Source organism: Bombus affinis, chromosome 1 (genome assembly GCF_024516045.1).
Source record: "Bombus affinis isolate iyBomAffi1 chromosome 1, iyBomAffi1.2, whole genome shotgun sequence".
Lineage (NCBI taxonomy): Eukaryota > Metazoa > Arthropoda > Insecta > Hymenoptera > Apidae > Bombus > Bombus affinis.
Window position 1 is genome coordinate 590,284 of NC_066344.1, and position 16,322 is coordinate 606,605.

Here is a 16,322-nt window from a genome sequence, read left to right on the forward strand (position 1 = left end):
TTCATTTAACATGAATTCATGTAGTTTTATATATAACGTAGCTTTTGTACCGTTTGGCGTTATTCATTATTGTAACGTAAGATTTGTGGTAAAAAGTTTATATTACACTAAGAATTAGGTTTATATTTTCGGTCGAATAAAAATTATTTTTAATGAAATGGTATCTGTTCTTTTTATAAAAATGCCATTATTCGAGTCACCAAATTTTATTTAAAATTTCGTAGCAGAGGCATTTTATCAGTATATTGTATTTATATATTTAATAATACTGCTTTATGAAATATTCGACTCAACCTCCAACTAATGAAGAAATGATTTTATTTGTAAAGTAAGTTTTTTTTAAGTAACTTCTCATAATTATGTATCAATTTTTAATAAACTCGCTACATCATCGAATTGTGATAGTCTTCTATTTACTGAACAAAATGACAAAGATTTTAACTTAGATAACAGTGTCATAGCATAGGTACTGCAAAGTATTTAGATATAATACATACATATATATGATAATAATAAGCGCATATAATTTTAATGTGTAGCAATGATAGCAGCAATATTTACATTGCCTTTGTTAGTGATCATATTTAAATTGCAATTAGATGGCAGCACAATGCATTCGACTCATAAAATCAGCTGCAGCGCATACTATCAAATGGAAGGAAGGATACATATATTTGATATGAATTTAAATTTTAATTTTAATTGTCGCATCTTTTGCACGGTAAATATTTAATTCTAAAATCTTTAATAACAAATGAGTAAAATTTATGATAAGATTGTATTTAAATAATAAGATAACTAAAGTATATAGTATATTAAGGAGGAAAAAAATAGAGACTTTGTGTTGACGTTTTTTACGTTCTTAGTACAGTTGCTCTCGAATCATTACTGGAAAAGTACAAAGCGATAGTTAGGCCAATGATACATGGCAGTGGTACCTGTAAGCTCGAGCAAACTGTTTCATCTTAATCTATAACTTTAATCAAAATGCCCGAGCAAAATTCAAGTGATCAATATTCAACATGGGTAAGTTTATAATCGGTGTTATAGATTTTATAATTTTGACATATTCTGATATCACATAACCTTTGGCCGTAAACAAAACCTTTCTCGGTTATTGAATGAATGACTTGTTGCTACTTTAAGACTTTTGTTTTCTATATATATGTAGTTTTGTTATTAATGTGCATTTCAGGTTGGTCTTATATACGTTTTTAACTTAATTGTTGGAACAGGAGCTTTAACATTACCCGCTGTTTTTAGTCAGGCAGGATGGGCTCTTGGATTAAGTGTTATTTTAATACTAGCATTTATAAGGTATATCTATAAAACCTGTATACTTTAATTAATCAGTTTCAAGACTTAATTATATATATGTATATTGTTTTGTTTTTACAGTTTTATCACTGTTACATTTGTGATCGAGGTAATGGCATCTGCCAATGCTATAGTAGCATGGCGACACATTCAACATCGAAAACGTGTATGTCTTTCTCAAGATTCATCTATCAACGAGTCAGAGTCTGAGGTTTTTAGACTTTTCCTATGTTGTGCTGTCTATGATGATTTTTCTTTTCAATAGCATTATATTTTTTGTATAAAATAGGCTATATATCCTGCTCTGTTAGCCATTTGAGATCATTTTTACTTAAAATATGTGCTATTTTATGTTATGTTTTAATTCTAGGTACTTCAAACATTAGGTGAATCCGGTCCTTCAAATTCAGATTCTGAAGATACACCTCTTGTTACACCATTTTCAAGTAGTCCTGATTGTGCAGACATGACATACCGATATTATGTAATACGTGATAAAATAGAAATGGGGCAAATGGCATCAATTTTTTTTAATAAATTTGGTACAACATTATTCTATTTATGTTTTGCTATATATCTTTATGGAGATTTAAGTATATATGGTGCAGCTGTAGCAAAAACCTTAGCTGATGTTGTTTGTACTTATCAACCGGCAAATTTTACATGCAATTCTACAATACCAGATACTGAACCATGTTGGGAAGAATTTGCTCTGGATCGGGCAGATGCATATAGAATATTCCTTGTATGTATAAACAGAGTTGCTGGTATATACCTCAACAATTATTGTTTTCTCATACAGTGATAATAAGTATCATTTTCAGACTACATTTATATTATTGCTGGGTCCTTTTGTATTCTTTAATATTCAAAAGACTAAATATCTTCAACTCTTAACTTCAGGAATGCGATGGCTTGCATTCACTATCATGATTGTATATGCTTTAAAAAATTTAATCATTCATGGTGCGCAAGGAGATCCTCCAGCTGCAAATATCATGGGTAAGTTTATCCACATAACTATAAAAATATGTATATATTTTTAGTATTTAACTAAATAAATTTGTTGCATATGCGTATTTCAGGTATACCTAGCTTATTTGGTGCTTGCATTTATTCATTTATGTGTCACCATTCTTTACCTGCATTGATCGCTCCAATCGCAAATAAGTCTACTTTGACCCGATCTTTGGCATTGGACTATTTATTAATAGCATCTTTTTATCTCTTACTGGCACTAACTGGGGCATTCGCTTTCGAACATTTGGACGATCTTTACACCTTAGATTTTAGCCCCCGCGGATCTGGAGATTGTTCCAAAAGTAACAATATTTTTATTATTCTTATAGAATATTTTTTGTCGCTTTTTCCAGTATTTACTTTAAGTACAAGCTTTCCTATCATAGCCATCACCCTTAGGAATAATCTACAATCATTGTTCCTCAGCGATGACACATCACATTTGTGTCTTCGTAAAATTGTCTTCCCAATATTGGCAATACTGCCTCCGTATATGATTGCTATGAGTATCAAAGACTTATCGATATTAGTGGGAATTACGGGATCATATGCCGGAGCAGGAATTCAATATTTGATTCCAACATTTTTAGTATATTATGCCAGACAAAAAACAAATAGACTTATAGGTCTTGGTGTCGTCAATAAATTTGCAAGCCCATTTTCCAGTAATTGTTGGCTAATTTTTGTTATAATTTGGGCCATTGCTTGCATGATTTTAGTATCCGTCAATTTTATACAAATTCATTTCTATTCTATAAGCGTACCTTTAGGATAAAAATCTTATGAAATACTAAATCGAGGATTTAAAAAAGAGGAAGGGGTTAAATAATGGTGCATACTTGAATTGTTTTGTCTTTTAGATCTGCGAAATCTAGAGCATATCTAAAATGATATCATTGGATTTGAAATTGGTCATTTACTACGTGTAAAAGGAAAATTGTGATACTAGTGATTTTAATGTTTACGTTAAAATCATTCTTAAAATACACGAAGCTTTTAACAATAATTCAAATAATAAGTTACCAATGAGAAGAAAAAGTACCTTTAAAATATTAGTAAATATTTATTATTTAAAATGTGTTATAGAATAATCGTAGAAGGTAGAACAACTGAGCAATTGTTCTTGATAATAAGACACCTTCATACAACTTTTCACACTTTGGCATCATTATTAGAATATTATCTTCTCCATCGTATAAGAGAAAATATGGTATTAATAGTGATAATAATACTAATTATGATAATAAGAATACATTATGACACAATGTGTCATAGTAAACTGACAATACACTGGCACAAGTCAGGATTAATCTCGTACAAGCCGAATGAATACATTTAATTTATGTTGTAAACTTTTATATAATATCTTTTGTATATTTTTATTCAATAGAGGATATGCCACTCTTAATACAGTTTTTACTGTACATAAATGTCTTTCAACTAAGTGATATTTGGTGGCCAACTAATAATATTTTGTCCACTATTTCAACGGTATGAAGGTATATTTTAATCTGTAGACTTGTACAATAAATAAATGTATGTGCAAAACTATTGAAGGCCTGTATGATACATCAAGAAAGAATTTATTTTAAAAATTTTCTAGCATACTTTATTTTTTATGTGCATAGAAAATATTAGGCAGATTAAATGATTGTTATTGATTGTATAAATTTGATTTGTATATCACAGAACATATTTTTATATGTATATGGTATATAATTGCCAACAAAGTATTCGCAATATGCCTCTCATACCGTGTACTTATACAAATATAGTATGTAAATATATAAAATGTGTACACATATATTTTCTAAAAATAAACAAAAAAATAAAGAACTGATTATATAAATTTACATTGATTTACTTTTATATATATAGAGTGAAAACCTTACTTCATGGCTTCATGCAAAAAATGTTTCAAACAGAGCTTGAAGCCAGTCAAAAAAGACATGATTTAATATCATTAGCGGATGGGCGCCTAGAGCATATATGAAGGCTTACTACGTTTTTTTTATACGTTGGATAGGTTGGGGATGCCTCCAAATTCACGTTCAAATTTGGAACATTCAAAATTTTTCATTGGCAGCAAAGGTAAGGACGCGATGTTCACCATCGAAAAAATATCAATAGAAGTATTTATAATTTTCACACAATACTTATATTTGTAACAAATTTTAAGCATTTTCTGACTAAGATTAAATCGCAATTAAAGAGATTCATTACAAAATTGTATACTATTAAGATATACGATATATAGATAATTAATCTATTATATTACATATATTTTTAATTTGAAAGAAAATAAACGGGCATATTTAAAATCATCCTTTAATACTAATGACTAATATTACTAAAACTATAATAAAGTAAATTTGATATCATTGATTTCACCGAGTTGAGTTACTCAATGTTACTATCTCTGCCGAAGCAATATTAATTTTCATAGGGTGAATTTCTTGTTTACACGTTTTCTAATTGATTTTGAACATTTTAATATTCAAACGGCATTAATCATGTATTATAGAAAAAGTTTTTCACTAAAATGTTTATAGAAGTGCCGGGCGAAGGTAACAGCAAAGTTACAGCAATCAGTTCGGCGAAAGTATATTTTGACTAACGAAGAAAGAGGTCACGAATAAATTCGATTTATTCGTTATTCACGAATAGCAAATAGACTAATTAATGTTATTCGTGAATATATTCATTACATATGTATATATATATATAATCTGTACATACATAATATATTCTATTATATTTTAATATATTCTGTATATACATATTTCTATTTATTCATACATTACTTATATATTATACTTAGCAGAAGAAATTTTAACACGAATAGATTTCTCTGTAATAGTCTAACAACATAAGGTGGCACAATAAAAGCATTATTTTATTTGTATGAAATCTTTACAACTCTGTCGATTATCATTATTAAAGTTTATTTCCTTAAGTTGTAAGATATCATACAAATCATTGTCTCTGTATACATTTATTCAATGGAGAATATTTATTTTATACAAAAAAAGATCAAAGAATTTGAAATATAGAACGAATTATTTCTTCGATTTTATACTTTTGTGAGCAAATAGACTAGTAAAAACACTTTGGGTTACCAAAATAAGGTAAAAAAAATCGATGAGTAAAAGACGTTTATACATATCATCTATGTATAAATCATCGTTACAGGCTTACTATAAAATGTTGAATGTAAAAAAATTTAAGGTACTATATATTAAAAGATAATAGATTATTTATAATGAATATACAATAAATAGAAATTTGTTTCATAGAAAGATACTAAAAACATCGCATAAATGAATACCCCAAAGTGAACACGTGTATCATTAATTGACCGCAAGAAATTTAAACGGACTTATAATAAATTTTTACGCGATACTTACATCGAATTACGTTTGATTTTCTTTTTGTTGATATCGGATACGATTTTTATTTTCAGATCACAACTCGTGAAATTTGTATTTGAAAGCTGAACGATGGCACATTTTCAATTGTGTTAAATAAATAGCATAATGTTTGTGCAGTGAAAAAGCTTCTTTTTGTCTGGAGGTTTCAAAGCCAAAATGCTTATGCTACTCCATTCTTCTTTGGTCATCAGTCTTTAATTGTACTACAGGTTTTCGGTTAAAACTCGTCATAATCGTTGAAATCCTACCTAATTATTTAGTATAGAATACTTTTTTGTTTTACAGAAGTTGTAGATACATCATCATTAAAACCTTTTGTAATTTCTTTAAATTGGAATCAGTTGAATGTTAAATTTTAAGATATGTCTTTCATTTCTTATTGATTACCGAACTTAATTTGCCACGTATTTTTGAATTAGCATTTATAAGTTATGAAGTTACGCAAATAAGATTCGTGATAATATAAATATATGTCCTTTCCGTTCATGATATTACGTAATCGTACAAACAGTGAGTCAAATATTATACTTTCATTAACATCTGTTATTACTTACAACATTTAATCAACTGCGATTTATATAACTTATTTATGTTATATCGGAGCAGCATTTAATTTGATTAGTTAACGTAAGAATAATTTGAAAGCTTTAACAATAGGATACTTTTCTCACTTTCATTAAGTTAGGTCGTTATTCATAATTGTTCAAGTATGGACAGGGTGCATCATTATGATCTACGCATTCTATAACGGGATCATGTGTGCTATCCCACATTCCGGGGCCGCATTGTCGGCAAAGCCCTGCTAATGTGCATGGTAAACGTACAAGTTGACGAAAATGATGAAGTAGGCCTCTTGCCTTTCTCAATATGAGATTTCCATCCATATACATAGCTAAAGAACTAAAATGCAATAGCATCTCGTCTGTTCTCAGGTCTTGAGCTATTACATCATCTGCATAAACACACATTATAGCAAGACAAAGAAATAGATGAAAATGGTCGGTTAAATAATTTACCCAACAAGCTTCCCACATTATTAACGCTACTTCGGTAGGAAATTCACGTTTTAAACATCTGTAAAATATATATTATTAGAAATGAATCTGTATACAATTATAAATTTTTTATAATTATAAATTATAATTATAAAATTTGTATTTACAAGAGTATCCATCTATGACAAAATAGAAGCTCCAGGGCATCCGTATGTTTTTGTAGATGTGCATAAAAGTCTGGTACCATTATTCTAACTAATTCCCTTAAGTAACATAAATTTCTGTCCATATCTACATCAGTAGGCGTACACACAGCCACAGATCTTTGCATTAAGCCAGCAAAGCACCAAAATGCTTCGATTTCGGAATTAAGTTCAGCTAATAAAGGAGCCAATAAATCAGACATACCTTGAGTATATCCTAATCGGGCATTATAAACTGCATAATTTAACAGAATATTTCTGTAAAAAGTAAAATACGATAGTGTTAATAGTAACAATATATATTTGAAAATTAGCAGAAAAAGTATAAAATATATATAAAGTATAAATTGAAAAATTAAATGATTATTGTTATACAAACATACTTCATTATTTCAATGTTTGGATTATCCTCTCCAGCATAATAAGGATTTCCTCTGTCAGTACGAACAACATCTTTTTCTACAATACACACCACATTTCTCCAGAAATAGTCTGCTTGTTCTGGGCCCATACTCAGTCTACGTTTTTGTATTTCCTCATACTCCTGTCTACGAATGGCATCAATATGTTCTCTATCTTCATAGGTACTTTGATATGAATAACAATGAAGAAGGAAGGGCCACACAATTTTCCTTAATGCAGGTTCTAGTCCACCAAAAAATATTCCTTTACGAAGGGCAAGATCATCCTCTACCTGACCTCTCTCGTTTAATAAATCCTTCCAAGCTAGCGATGTAATCATCGGTACTTGTCCCTCCTCTGGGTGTAGTTCATCACGACTTACCTCAGGCCGACATACCATGAAATGCCTGAATTATAGAAAAATTGTGAGTATTTAGTAAAACATTAACTGTGTTTTCATTAATTAGATTCTACCTATATGGAAGTGTCTCCTCAGCGTCTGTATCTAAGCGTGGATAAAGTAATTGGTGCCATTGATGTAAAGTAGCTGCCAGTCTGTCTAACCCACCATGATGGAAATGTAGAATTTTATATTGGCTCTCTCTACTTGCAACTACTAATTGACCAGAAGTACAAGCTGGATCAGCAAAAAACAATCTTAGGGATCTCATTTCGCTGAGATCCACTGAAAACCTTCTACATCTATGTGCTCTACGTAATGTCACTGGTGAAGCTGTTGCACTTTCAGGGAATGTGAGGTTATGCTGTAAAGCTAAAAGTTCAGGTGATCTCATCCATGATGGGATTTCTTCAGCTACGAAGAAACAAATTTTACACGTTAACAACAACTACAGTTTAATAAAAAAAATAATCAAACTAATAAACTAAGTACCTTCTGAAGATACACCAACCGATAAGCTACATGTAGAGGTTAATGACATGCTACGGCTTTTCAGGCTAGTATCATCACAATAAGGATATCTCATTTCTTCGTCGATACTTATTCCATCATTTTCATGCGATTCAGAAACTTTTTTATCTTTACACTGTTGATTCTCGTCATGTTTCAAATTCAGAGATTGAGAACGTAATTGATTCAAACCGATGCTGTGATCACTTTCTTCATGTATAGTAGACGATAAACTGTCAGACCGATGATAGTTTGTTTCCCGATTGATATTGACATTTGGAGTCTCTTTAACTTCTGACGTAAGCAGAGTTTGATGATCACATATGCTTTCTCCGTCATCGTTTTTCGTATCGTCACCTTCGAGACGTGCACTTCGTGGGAAACCACCAGAACAAACGCGTTCACAATCTCCGCAATTAATAGGTTCCTTTACTTCTAAACAAACGTCAACCTTTTCAGCATTTTCGTATTCACATTTTAAGTCACAACTTTCCTCTGATATTTGGGAATGATGAGAGCTTATGTCGGTATCTCGATGAGTAGCGCAGTCCGGCTTCTTCACGTTTAAATTCTCTAACGTAGTGGGATGTTTACGGAGTGTACTATTCGGGATCCAACTGAGATGTAGAGTTGGTACATTAGAATTTTTATTAAACCTACAGGTTATGGCCATATAACCGGGATGATGTACCACATCGGAATTCTGTCTCATTAAAGTTGGTGGGTGAACGCATACGTTATTCTTGCAAAATAATGCTTCGCCATCCTGGTACATAGTACGACGATTGTCCTGATTACAATCGCCTAAAATATAACTGCTTGCCTTTTTCAGAATATTTGGCAGAGGCATCTTCCTTTAAGGCAGATCGGTACATATAAGTCATCTAGTAAATTTTATTAGAGAGCGGTGCGAGGATTTTTGCGTTTGTGTAATTAAAATGGCCTTTAGACAATATTAAATCGTCGCGGGGTTATAACGATACCCGAATGACGATCGTTAAAGTGATTACAAAGTATTATGTGCAATTATAACGAATCCGTACGAATACAATCTGACTCTTGACACTGGAGAACACAGTATTAAGTTAACAGTTCCAATTTCACTATTTCTTTTTTCTGACAATTCTTAGACAATATCTATGGAATACTTGATGTTTCTAGAGAGCATCAGAACTGCAGTGGTGAAACTTCGTCGCGCAGAAGCGCGCGAATAGACCTGCATCGAAATGCTATAATGAACTGATTTCTTTTCCTGTAATGTTTCCTGTTGCCGTAGGCTTATTTAAGCATGCATGCATGTTATCACACCAATTAGCTTTGATATATACATAGAACCGATAAAATGTGCACACATATGGAGAAGCATGCATCTCAATCACTTAAGTCTCTCGTCTTTACCTGTTCTTTATTATCCTTATACTACGAAGATAATATGTTGTTAAAATTCTTTGTCAAAATATCAGAGATCGTCAAGATTCCATTTTCTAACATTCCTTCGTTTAAAATTCTTGAAAAAAAGTTAATCGACTTAACTTTCACTTGAATGGATTCATGAATGAAAGATGTATCATCGGCACGTCACTATTCGTTGTAGACATATATAATCGAATTTTGAATGAAAACCCCAAGTATTTTCTCAAATGCGGAGCGCCCGTTACGATCACTCGTAATAGATCACTGTTACGCGGCGTTCCTTATTTATTTCATTGTTGGATTTCTAACGATAAATGAATTACAAATCTAATATCAACCCGCTGCTTAGTACTTTAGTAAAACGTGTTTGCCAACAGACAGAATACAGATGCCCCTTATCCAGGATCAATATTTCCATCTGATCGTGAACCTGGTGGTTGCCTTACTATCCGAGCTACCGACATAACGTTGTCTAGCGTTGTACATATGGTTTTTATTGATTTTTCTCCTTTTATTAAGTTTGAATTATTTGCTCTCGATTTCGTAAAAAGAACTCGTGTCTTGTATTTGTAATTTCATTTAAAAAAATATTTTTATGAGCGACCTTCGTTTCTAACTTACCAACGATTATTTCAAGTATATTTAAAATATAAGCTAAATAATTTCGTAAAAATATATGTCTTAAATTACCTAAAACTATTTAGAAATGAAATAGTATATTTATATCAAAAATCGTTTTTATTATTTTTTAAGAACTTTCTTTGATATACATAAAATATATTGTTGATGATTAGGAACATTTAAAAGTTACAAATGGTGTTCTGTTTACTTTATGGCATGTGTCTTTTTGATAATGAAAAACTTATTACTATATCACAGATCATAATATATATAGATTAGTGCAATTCATAATTAAAAAGTATTTCGTGAGTATCGTCCAGTGCTAATGCTGCTTTGGGTCCACGTTTTAAATAGGAAATTGTAGAATATGCAGAGAAATGAAAATCTTCTTGTAAATAACCGTTTCCGAGTAAATGTCCTATTATAGCTTCTCCTGATTCTCTTGTGAATTTCGGTATTGGTACAGAGGATACTCTTAATGTTGTGGCACCTTTACCATACCAGGCATCTATAAGCTTTAAGGCAGTCAATCTGGTTTCATTTTGTACTGCTCTGGTCATGAATTGATATAAATGTCTACAATAAGGAGCTATATTCACTTGTTTACTCTCTTTAGGTTTCCGACAATGATCACACATTTCCGCACAATCACTTCTAGTCCAAGATTCTTCAAAGTGTACTGCGATCAAACTACGTCTACATGATGTTTGATCTAAACAATATTCTAGCATTTTGTACAAATTTTGTAAACCAACTTTATCTTGAAACACCATTGTGCTTAATTTAAATACATCTAGTAATCTATATAATACTATGGACACAGCCTTTTTTCCATCTCTACCAGCACGTCCACTTTCTTGATAAAAGTTCTCCATTGATTTTGAAATGCAGTGATGAATAACAAATCTTACATCTGGTTTATCTATACCTAATCCAAACGCGATAGTGGCAACTATAGCTTGGTATTTTCCTGATATCCATTTAGAATATACTTCTGATCTATAGTCTGCCTCTAACATTGCATGATAACATCCAACTTTCAAGCCCAATGCTCTTAAATCAGTTGTCAATTGTTCTGCATCTTTGATAGTAGTTGTATAAATTATGCCAGATTTATCCTTAAATCTATTTTTTAATAAATTTTCTATCATAGCTAAGCATGTCTCTTTATCTGTTGGTTTTCGTCGAACTTCGTAAAATAAATTTGATCTATTAAAAGTAGCTCTTAAAACTAGACAACCTTGAATATCTAACATCTTCTGAATATCCACAATAATTTTAGCTGGTGCAGTGGCTGTTAGACCTAATACTGGCACACCTGGAAACATAGACTTTAGGATTCCTAAAAATTTATAATCAGGCCTAAAATCATGACCCCACTGACTGCAACAATGCACTTCATCTATTGCAAAACAATCTAAACGTTTCATTTCAAAGGCTTTTTGCAATTTGTTCATAAAGCGATTAGATTTTGCCATGTACTCTGGTGTAACATAAATTAATTTAAGATCAGATTTCTTATCCACCAGTGCATTCATTATGACTTTTACATTTTCTTTACTACCTTTGGCACTTAACATTCTAGCTTTTACATTATGTTTTTGTAATCCATGTAACTGATCTTCCATAAGCGATATTAATGGTGATACTACTATTGTAATACCTTTACTAATAACAGCAGGTAACTGATAACACAAACTTTTACCACCACCTGTGGGCATAATTAAAATAACATCTACATTCGACATAATTGCATTCATAGTTGGTAGTTGTAATTCTCTTAATTTATCTATTTTAAAAACATCCTTTAAAGCTTTTCTCAGATCTTTGGACCAACTAAAATCTTCTTTTGTCCAATCCTTCTTTGATACAGAGAGACTTCTTTTCAAAAGTGCATCATCCTTCAGCTTTTCCTTACGTTGAATTAAAATCTGTTTACGATCTTCAAGCTTTTGCATTTCATATTCGATCTGTTTCAATTCAAAGTCAATAGCTGTAATTTCGTCTTTTTCATTGTCTAAAAAAAGAATAATTATAACAAATAATCTTAGAAACCTAAAATGTGAACATAACAAAGAACCATATATAAATACATTGATATGAATAATAATAATAACGATCATGAAGCGTAACATTCCAAATTTATTTATTTTTGAAAAAATATCATATCATGTCTTTAATATCATAAAACAATAACAAACCTTGATCTTCACCATCTATAGTTATTATTTCATTCTGACCTTGATTTTCATTGTCTACAGTTATTTCTTTCGAACTGCTCGCAGACATAGTAAATAAATTAAGAAGATATTTACATATGACAATAGCAAAAAAGATTGCTTTGTATTCTACTAGTAAATAACAAGTGCTGTTTAGTTAAATTATGCTATAATATAAAATGTACACATTCATGTGTCGACGATGGTTCATACAATGCTGTATGTAACCTAACATAACAGTTTCTACCAGAATTACATCGTACCGATCAGCTGAGTCCAGTTGTTTTTTTAGTAGTACTACGTAGGGATCAGGCAAGTAACGTTGCACATATTGTTAGTGTGTGATATTAAGTAATCTAATGCACAAAAAAAACGTGATTTAGTCTCGATATTAAATATAATAAGCCATGTTTAATGCAATGTATCGTGCTTGTCCCTCTTGGCTCGAAAACACATTAACATCTTTGTATTTTAGGGGTACTCCTTTTTCTTATTATATTTTCAAAGAAACTTGTAGATATCTTTATTTTATTATTTTTATACTTCAGATTATAGAATTTGTACGATCTTTATCAATATTTTTACTTTAGAAAAATATTACTTTTATAAATATTGTGTTTTAATATAAAATTAGATTTTCATTTAATATGAAAATTTTTTATCCAAGATATAATCATAAAGTAGTTAAAGATAAATAAATTTCCATATTTGTAAGTATTTGAATACATATAATGTTCAAATATTAAAATTACTGTTTACTTTAATATACAACTGTTTTACAAATATCATTTTACAATATATATATATATATATACTTATATAAATATTATTCTACATATGCTATTAAATTTTAAACATTACGTTGTATATCAATTTAATTCAGAGGTCTAAATATAGATTTTGCAGATTGTTGTTTGATCCAAGGTATATATCAATGATATTGCACATGTGGGAAAGATAAGAAAGAAAATGATGTTTTCACTTTTATATGATAACAGACTATACAGTCTCAATAGAGTGCACATACATTTTATTGTATACATTAAATTTCAATATTAAATACAAGCGCTTTCATTTTTTTTAGCCAAAAGTATTTCAACCAATGGTTTTTATGCAAGACATTGTAATTCTATAATAATAAATCAAGACAACATGAAGGTTCAAATATTACCTGCACTCCAAGATAATTACATGTATCTAGTGGGTATTTTTTTACTTTTTCCTCTTTTGATTATTAAGTTTTCATTTGCTATTTCTATTTAAAATTACAAATTATTATTATTTCATAATAATGATGCTGATGATAATTTATTATGAAATTTATTTAACATTAAGTTTTGTAATTTTATAAGATTATCGATGAAGCGTCGCAGGAAGCTGCAATTGTTGATCCTGTTGATCCTGACAGTGTTGCGTGTGCAGTTCAACAAAATAACGTGTGTTTAACAAAAGTTTTAACCACTCATCACCACTGGGATCATGCTGGAGGAAATGCAAATTTGTGTAAAAAATTTAATAACCTTCAGGTATATGGTGGAGATGATAGAATAGAGGCACTAACATGTAAAGTAAAACACAATGATACTTTCAACATTGGAAAATTACAAGTTCGATGCCTAGCAACACCATGTCACACTAGCGGACATATCTGTTATTACATTACAGGAGATCAAGAATCACCAGCAGTATTTACAGGTACAAATATAAATTACGTACTTAGTTGTTTATAAGTTAATCAAAAGATAATAAATATTAATCTGCAGGTGATACACTTTTTGCTGGTGGCTGTGGTAGATTCTTTGAAGGTACTGCAGAACAAATGTACAAAGCACTTATAGAAATTTTGGGATCGTTACCTAATGAAACTGTAAGTATATAATTATATTTAGATCTCCATTTGAAATAATCACTGATTAAAGTAAGAAGGATATATTTTGGATATTTTATAGAAAGTATATTGTGGCCATGAGTACACAGGAAATAATTTAAAATTTGGAAAACACGTGGAGCCAGAAAATGAAGCAATTCGCCAAAAGATAGAATGGGTTCGTATACAACGTGAAAAGAATAATCCTACTGTGCCAAGCACTATTCAGGAAGAGAAATTCACAAATCCATTTATGCGAGTTCACGAACAATCTGTTATGGACCACACTGAACAAAAAGATCCAATACAAACTATGGCATTCCTTAGAAGGGAGAAGGATAATTTTAAGGCATAAATTTATCATTGTTACAAAGAAATCAGTGATGGTTACATGCTTTTTTTAATTAATGTACAATGTTCTTCCTAAATAATTTTTGTTCATTTTATTTATAAAATTTTGCTTTGACTTTCTATACATAAATATTGACATATGTGCAAATATATGATTATAAATTACGTATTTATAAATATCATTATCTTAAATACACAAATACTATGTTATATTTAAAGACATATGATTTGGCGTGTCTTCCGATTTTTTGTTATAAATTTGCATTTCAGCAACGTATTTTTCTTTGGATCGTTCATACATGTCGTAATATACCTAAAAAAGACATGTACGATAAATATCTTAATTCAAATATTAGAAAGATGCACACGACTTCTTTGTTAGTACAAACCTTTTTATCTTCTGAACTGAGAGATTTCCAAGTAGTTGCAAGTTGTCTAGTGAGTTCTTGTTTGCTTGGTTCTGGTTCTCCGGCTAAGCGTTCCATAACACGGGGTCTTTGTTCTTGACAGAACTGAAAGAATGGGTTTGCTGGTCTTTTTGGAGCATTGGGATCTGTTTTTGCACCTTTCCGTTTTGTTCCTTTCTTAGTTTTCTCTTCTTTAGAATTATGAGCAGTGGCTTTTGGGCCTTTCTCTGGCTTAGGTGTTACTTGAAATACATTGTTTTCTTCAAGTACTCCCATAGGTGCTTCTCGCCAACGGTCACCATGTTGATCCAAACGATCAATTAAAAATCTAAAATATAAAAGAAATATTTTAACAAATCATGCTAACGGTATATAATGAGATACAAAACAGGTATATTAGTTATTATTTTAAAAATAAATAATAAATATATTTGTAATATTCAATATATAACCTAGAAATTAAACTAACTTCTTTTCCTTTCTTGTACGTTTAAGAAGTTTTCTAACACGTTGGATACGATAAACTAATCTCTCATTTTCCTATAATTAAAAAATCAATAGTTTCATTTCTTGCATACAAATAAATCACTTTGTAAAATACAGAATACCAAAATCAAACATAAACCTGTTGTAAAACTTCACACCTATCTAGTAGGAATTGATACTTTCGTTTATAAATATCAAATTCTTCTGGTTCTACATCATATTCTGATTCGTCTGACATTTTAATTGCCTGTTTTAATTAAATAAAATCAGTATTTTTTTCACATTGTTTTTGTATCATGTCGACAGATTCAGCACATTTATTTACCATAATACAGCAGTAATATGATAGGTGCCGCTAGTATAAATATTTCTTATCAATAAGTTAATAACTTTATCATCTCATACATACATATTTATAAATGAAAAATATATTAATTACATTATTCATCTGTAAAAACCATAAAGCTGTTTATTAATTTAGTAAAATTAACGAATCTTTATTGTTTAATTAATATTTAAAGTTAATCAAATTTAAAGTAATAAAAATTAGAAATCTATACAGATACAAACTCTAACATACCATATTTATAATGACAAAAAATTGTCTAATATTCATACGTTATTAAACTCTTAGAAAGTTAACTTTGAAGAGTTAGAAAATTTCTATTCAATTCTAACAA

The 16,322-nt window shown here is 30.2% G+C and overlaps 4 protein-coding genes across 15 annotated transcripts; 1 reads left to right on the forward strand and 3 right to left on the reverse strand.

The window, feature by feature from the left end:
* Nucleotides 1-302: 302 nt before the first annotated feature.
* LOC126916641 (hydroxyacylglutathione hydrolase, mitochondrial-like) lies at nucleotides 303-14,971 on the forward strand. 10 transcript variants are annotated; one of them, XM_050722672.1, is made up of 11 exons: nucleotides 486-721; nucleotides 867-1,026; nucleotides 1,196-1,317; nucleotides 1,399-1,528; nucleotides 1,688-2,062; nucleotides 2,142-2,319; nucleotides 13,616-13,731; nucleotides 13,884-13,967; nucleotides 14,058-14,226; nucleotides 14,295-14,398; nucleotides 14,481-14,971. In XM_050722672.1, the coding sequence occupies exons 2-11, from the start codon at nucleotides 988-990 to the stop codon at nucleotides 14,751-14,753; spliced, it is 1,590 nt and encodes a 529-aa protein (XP_050578629.1). In that variant the 5' UTR covers nucleotides 486-721; nucleotides 867-987; the 3' UTR covers nucleotides 14,754-14,971. The 10 variants fall into 10 exon arrangements, with proteins under 10 accessions (XP_050578638.1, XP_050578649.1, XP_050578629.1 ...); XM_050722634.1 differs by having other exon boundaries at nucleotides 518-721; nucleotides 13,884-14,226; XM_050722663.1 differs by having other exon boundaries at nucleotides 518-721; nucleotides 1,399-1,483; nucleotides 13,884-14,226.
* LOC126916582 (TBC1 domain family member 16) lies at nucleotides 4,473-10,307 on the reverse strand. 2 transcript variants are annotated; one of them, XM_050722531.1, is made up of 6 exons: nucleotides 9,677-10,307; nucleotides 8,261-9,494; nucleotides 7,843-8,182; nucleotides 7,350-7,775; nucleotides 6,931-7,224; nucleotides 4,473-6,842 (listed from the first exon to the last, which is right to left on the reverse strand). In XM_050722531.1, the coding sequence occupies exons 2-6, from the start codon at nucleotides 9,126-9,128 to the stop codon at nucleotides 6,458-6,460; spliced, it is 2,313 nt and encodes a 770-aa protein (XP_050578488.1). In that variant the 5' UTR covers nucleotides 9,129-9,494; nucleotides 9,677-10,307; the 3' UTR covers nucleotides 4,473-6,457. The 2 variants fall into 2 exon arrangements, with proteins under 2 accessions (XP_050578488.1, XP_050578478.1); XM_050722521.1 differs by having other exon boundaries at nucleotides 8,261-10,307.
* Nucleotides 10,459-12,657, reverse strand: LOC126916633 (ATP-dependent DNA helicase Q1-like). The gene is made up of 2 exons (XM_050722627.1): nucleotides 12,514-12,657; nucleotides 10,459-12,329 (listed from the first exon to the last, which is right to left on the reverse strand). Exons 1-2 carry the CDS (start codon nucleotides 12,599-12,601, stop codon nucleotides 10,588-10,590), a joined length of 1,830 nt encoding a protein of 609 aa, XP_050578584.1. The 5' UTR covers nucleotides 12,602-12,657; the 3' UTR covers nucleotides 10,459-10,587.
* Nucleotides 14,816-15,963, reverse strand: LOC126916768 (uncharacterized). Of its 2 annotated transcripts, XM_050722893.1 has the most exons (4): nucleotides 15,782-15,963; nucleotides 15,626-15,696; nucleotides 15,139-15,484; nucleotides 14,816-15,062 (listed from the first exon to the last, which is right to left on the reverse strand). In XM_050722893.1, exons 1-4 carry the CDS (start codon nucleotides 15,878-15,880, stop codon nucleotides 14,952-14,954), a joined length of 627 nt encoding a protein of 208 aa, XP_050578850.1. In that variant the 5' UTR covers nucleotides 15,881-15,963; the 3' UTR covers nucleotides 14,816-14,951. The 2 variants fall into 2 exon arrangements, with proteins under 2 accessions (XP_050578850.1, XP_050578861.1); XM_050722904.1 differs by lacking the exon at nucleotides 15,626-15,696 and having other exon boundaries at nucleotides 15,801-15,963.
* Between the last annotated feature and the right edge of the window lie 359 nt (nucleotides 15,964-16,322).

Coding starts and splice junctions, on each gene's coding strand:
- LOC126916641 (XM_050722634.1), top strand. CDS start 988: ATGCCCGAGCAAAATTCAAGTGATCAATATTCAACATGG. Junction 1,318..1,398: donor TTAATACTAGCATTTATAAG/GTATATCTATAA, acceptor TTGTTTTTACAG/TTTTATCACTGTTACATTTG. Junction 1,529..1,687: donor TCAACGAGTCAGAGTCTGAG/GTTTTTAGACTT, acceptor TTTTAATTCTAG/GTACTTCAAACATTAGGTGA.
- LOC126916582 (XM_050722531.1), bottom strand. CDS start 9,128: ATGCCTCTGCCAAATATTCTGAAAAAGGCAAGCAGTTATATTTTAGGC. Junction 7,225..7,349: donor CCAAACATTGAAATAATGAA/GTATGTTTGTAT, acceptor TACTTTTTACAG/AAATATTCTGTTAAATTATG. Junction 6,843..6,930: donor TGTCATAGATGGATACTCTT/GTAAATACAAAT, acceptor TATATTTTACAG/ATGTTTAAAACGTGAATTTC.
- LOC126916633 (XM_050722627.1), bottom strand. CDS start 12,601: ATGTCTGCGAGCAGTTCGAAAGAAATAACTGTAGACAATGAAAATCAA. Junction 12,330..12,513: donor TATAGATGGTGAAGATCAAG/GTTTGTTATTGT, acceptor TTCTTTTTTTAG/ACAATGAAAAAGACGAAATT.
- LOC126916768 (XM_050722893.1), bottom strand. CDS start 15,880: ATGTCAGACGAATCAGAATATGATGTAGAACCAGAAGAATTTGATATT. Junction 15,485..15,625: donor CGTACAAGAAAGGAAAAGAA/GTTAGTTTAATT, acceptor TTTATATTTTAG/ATTTTTAATTGATCGTTTGG. Junction 15,063..15,138: donor TCAGTTCAGAAGATAAAAAG/GTTTGTACTAAC, acceptor TGTCTTTTTTAG/GTATATTACGACATGTATGA.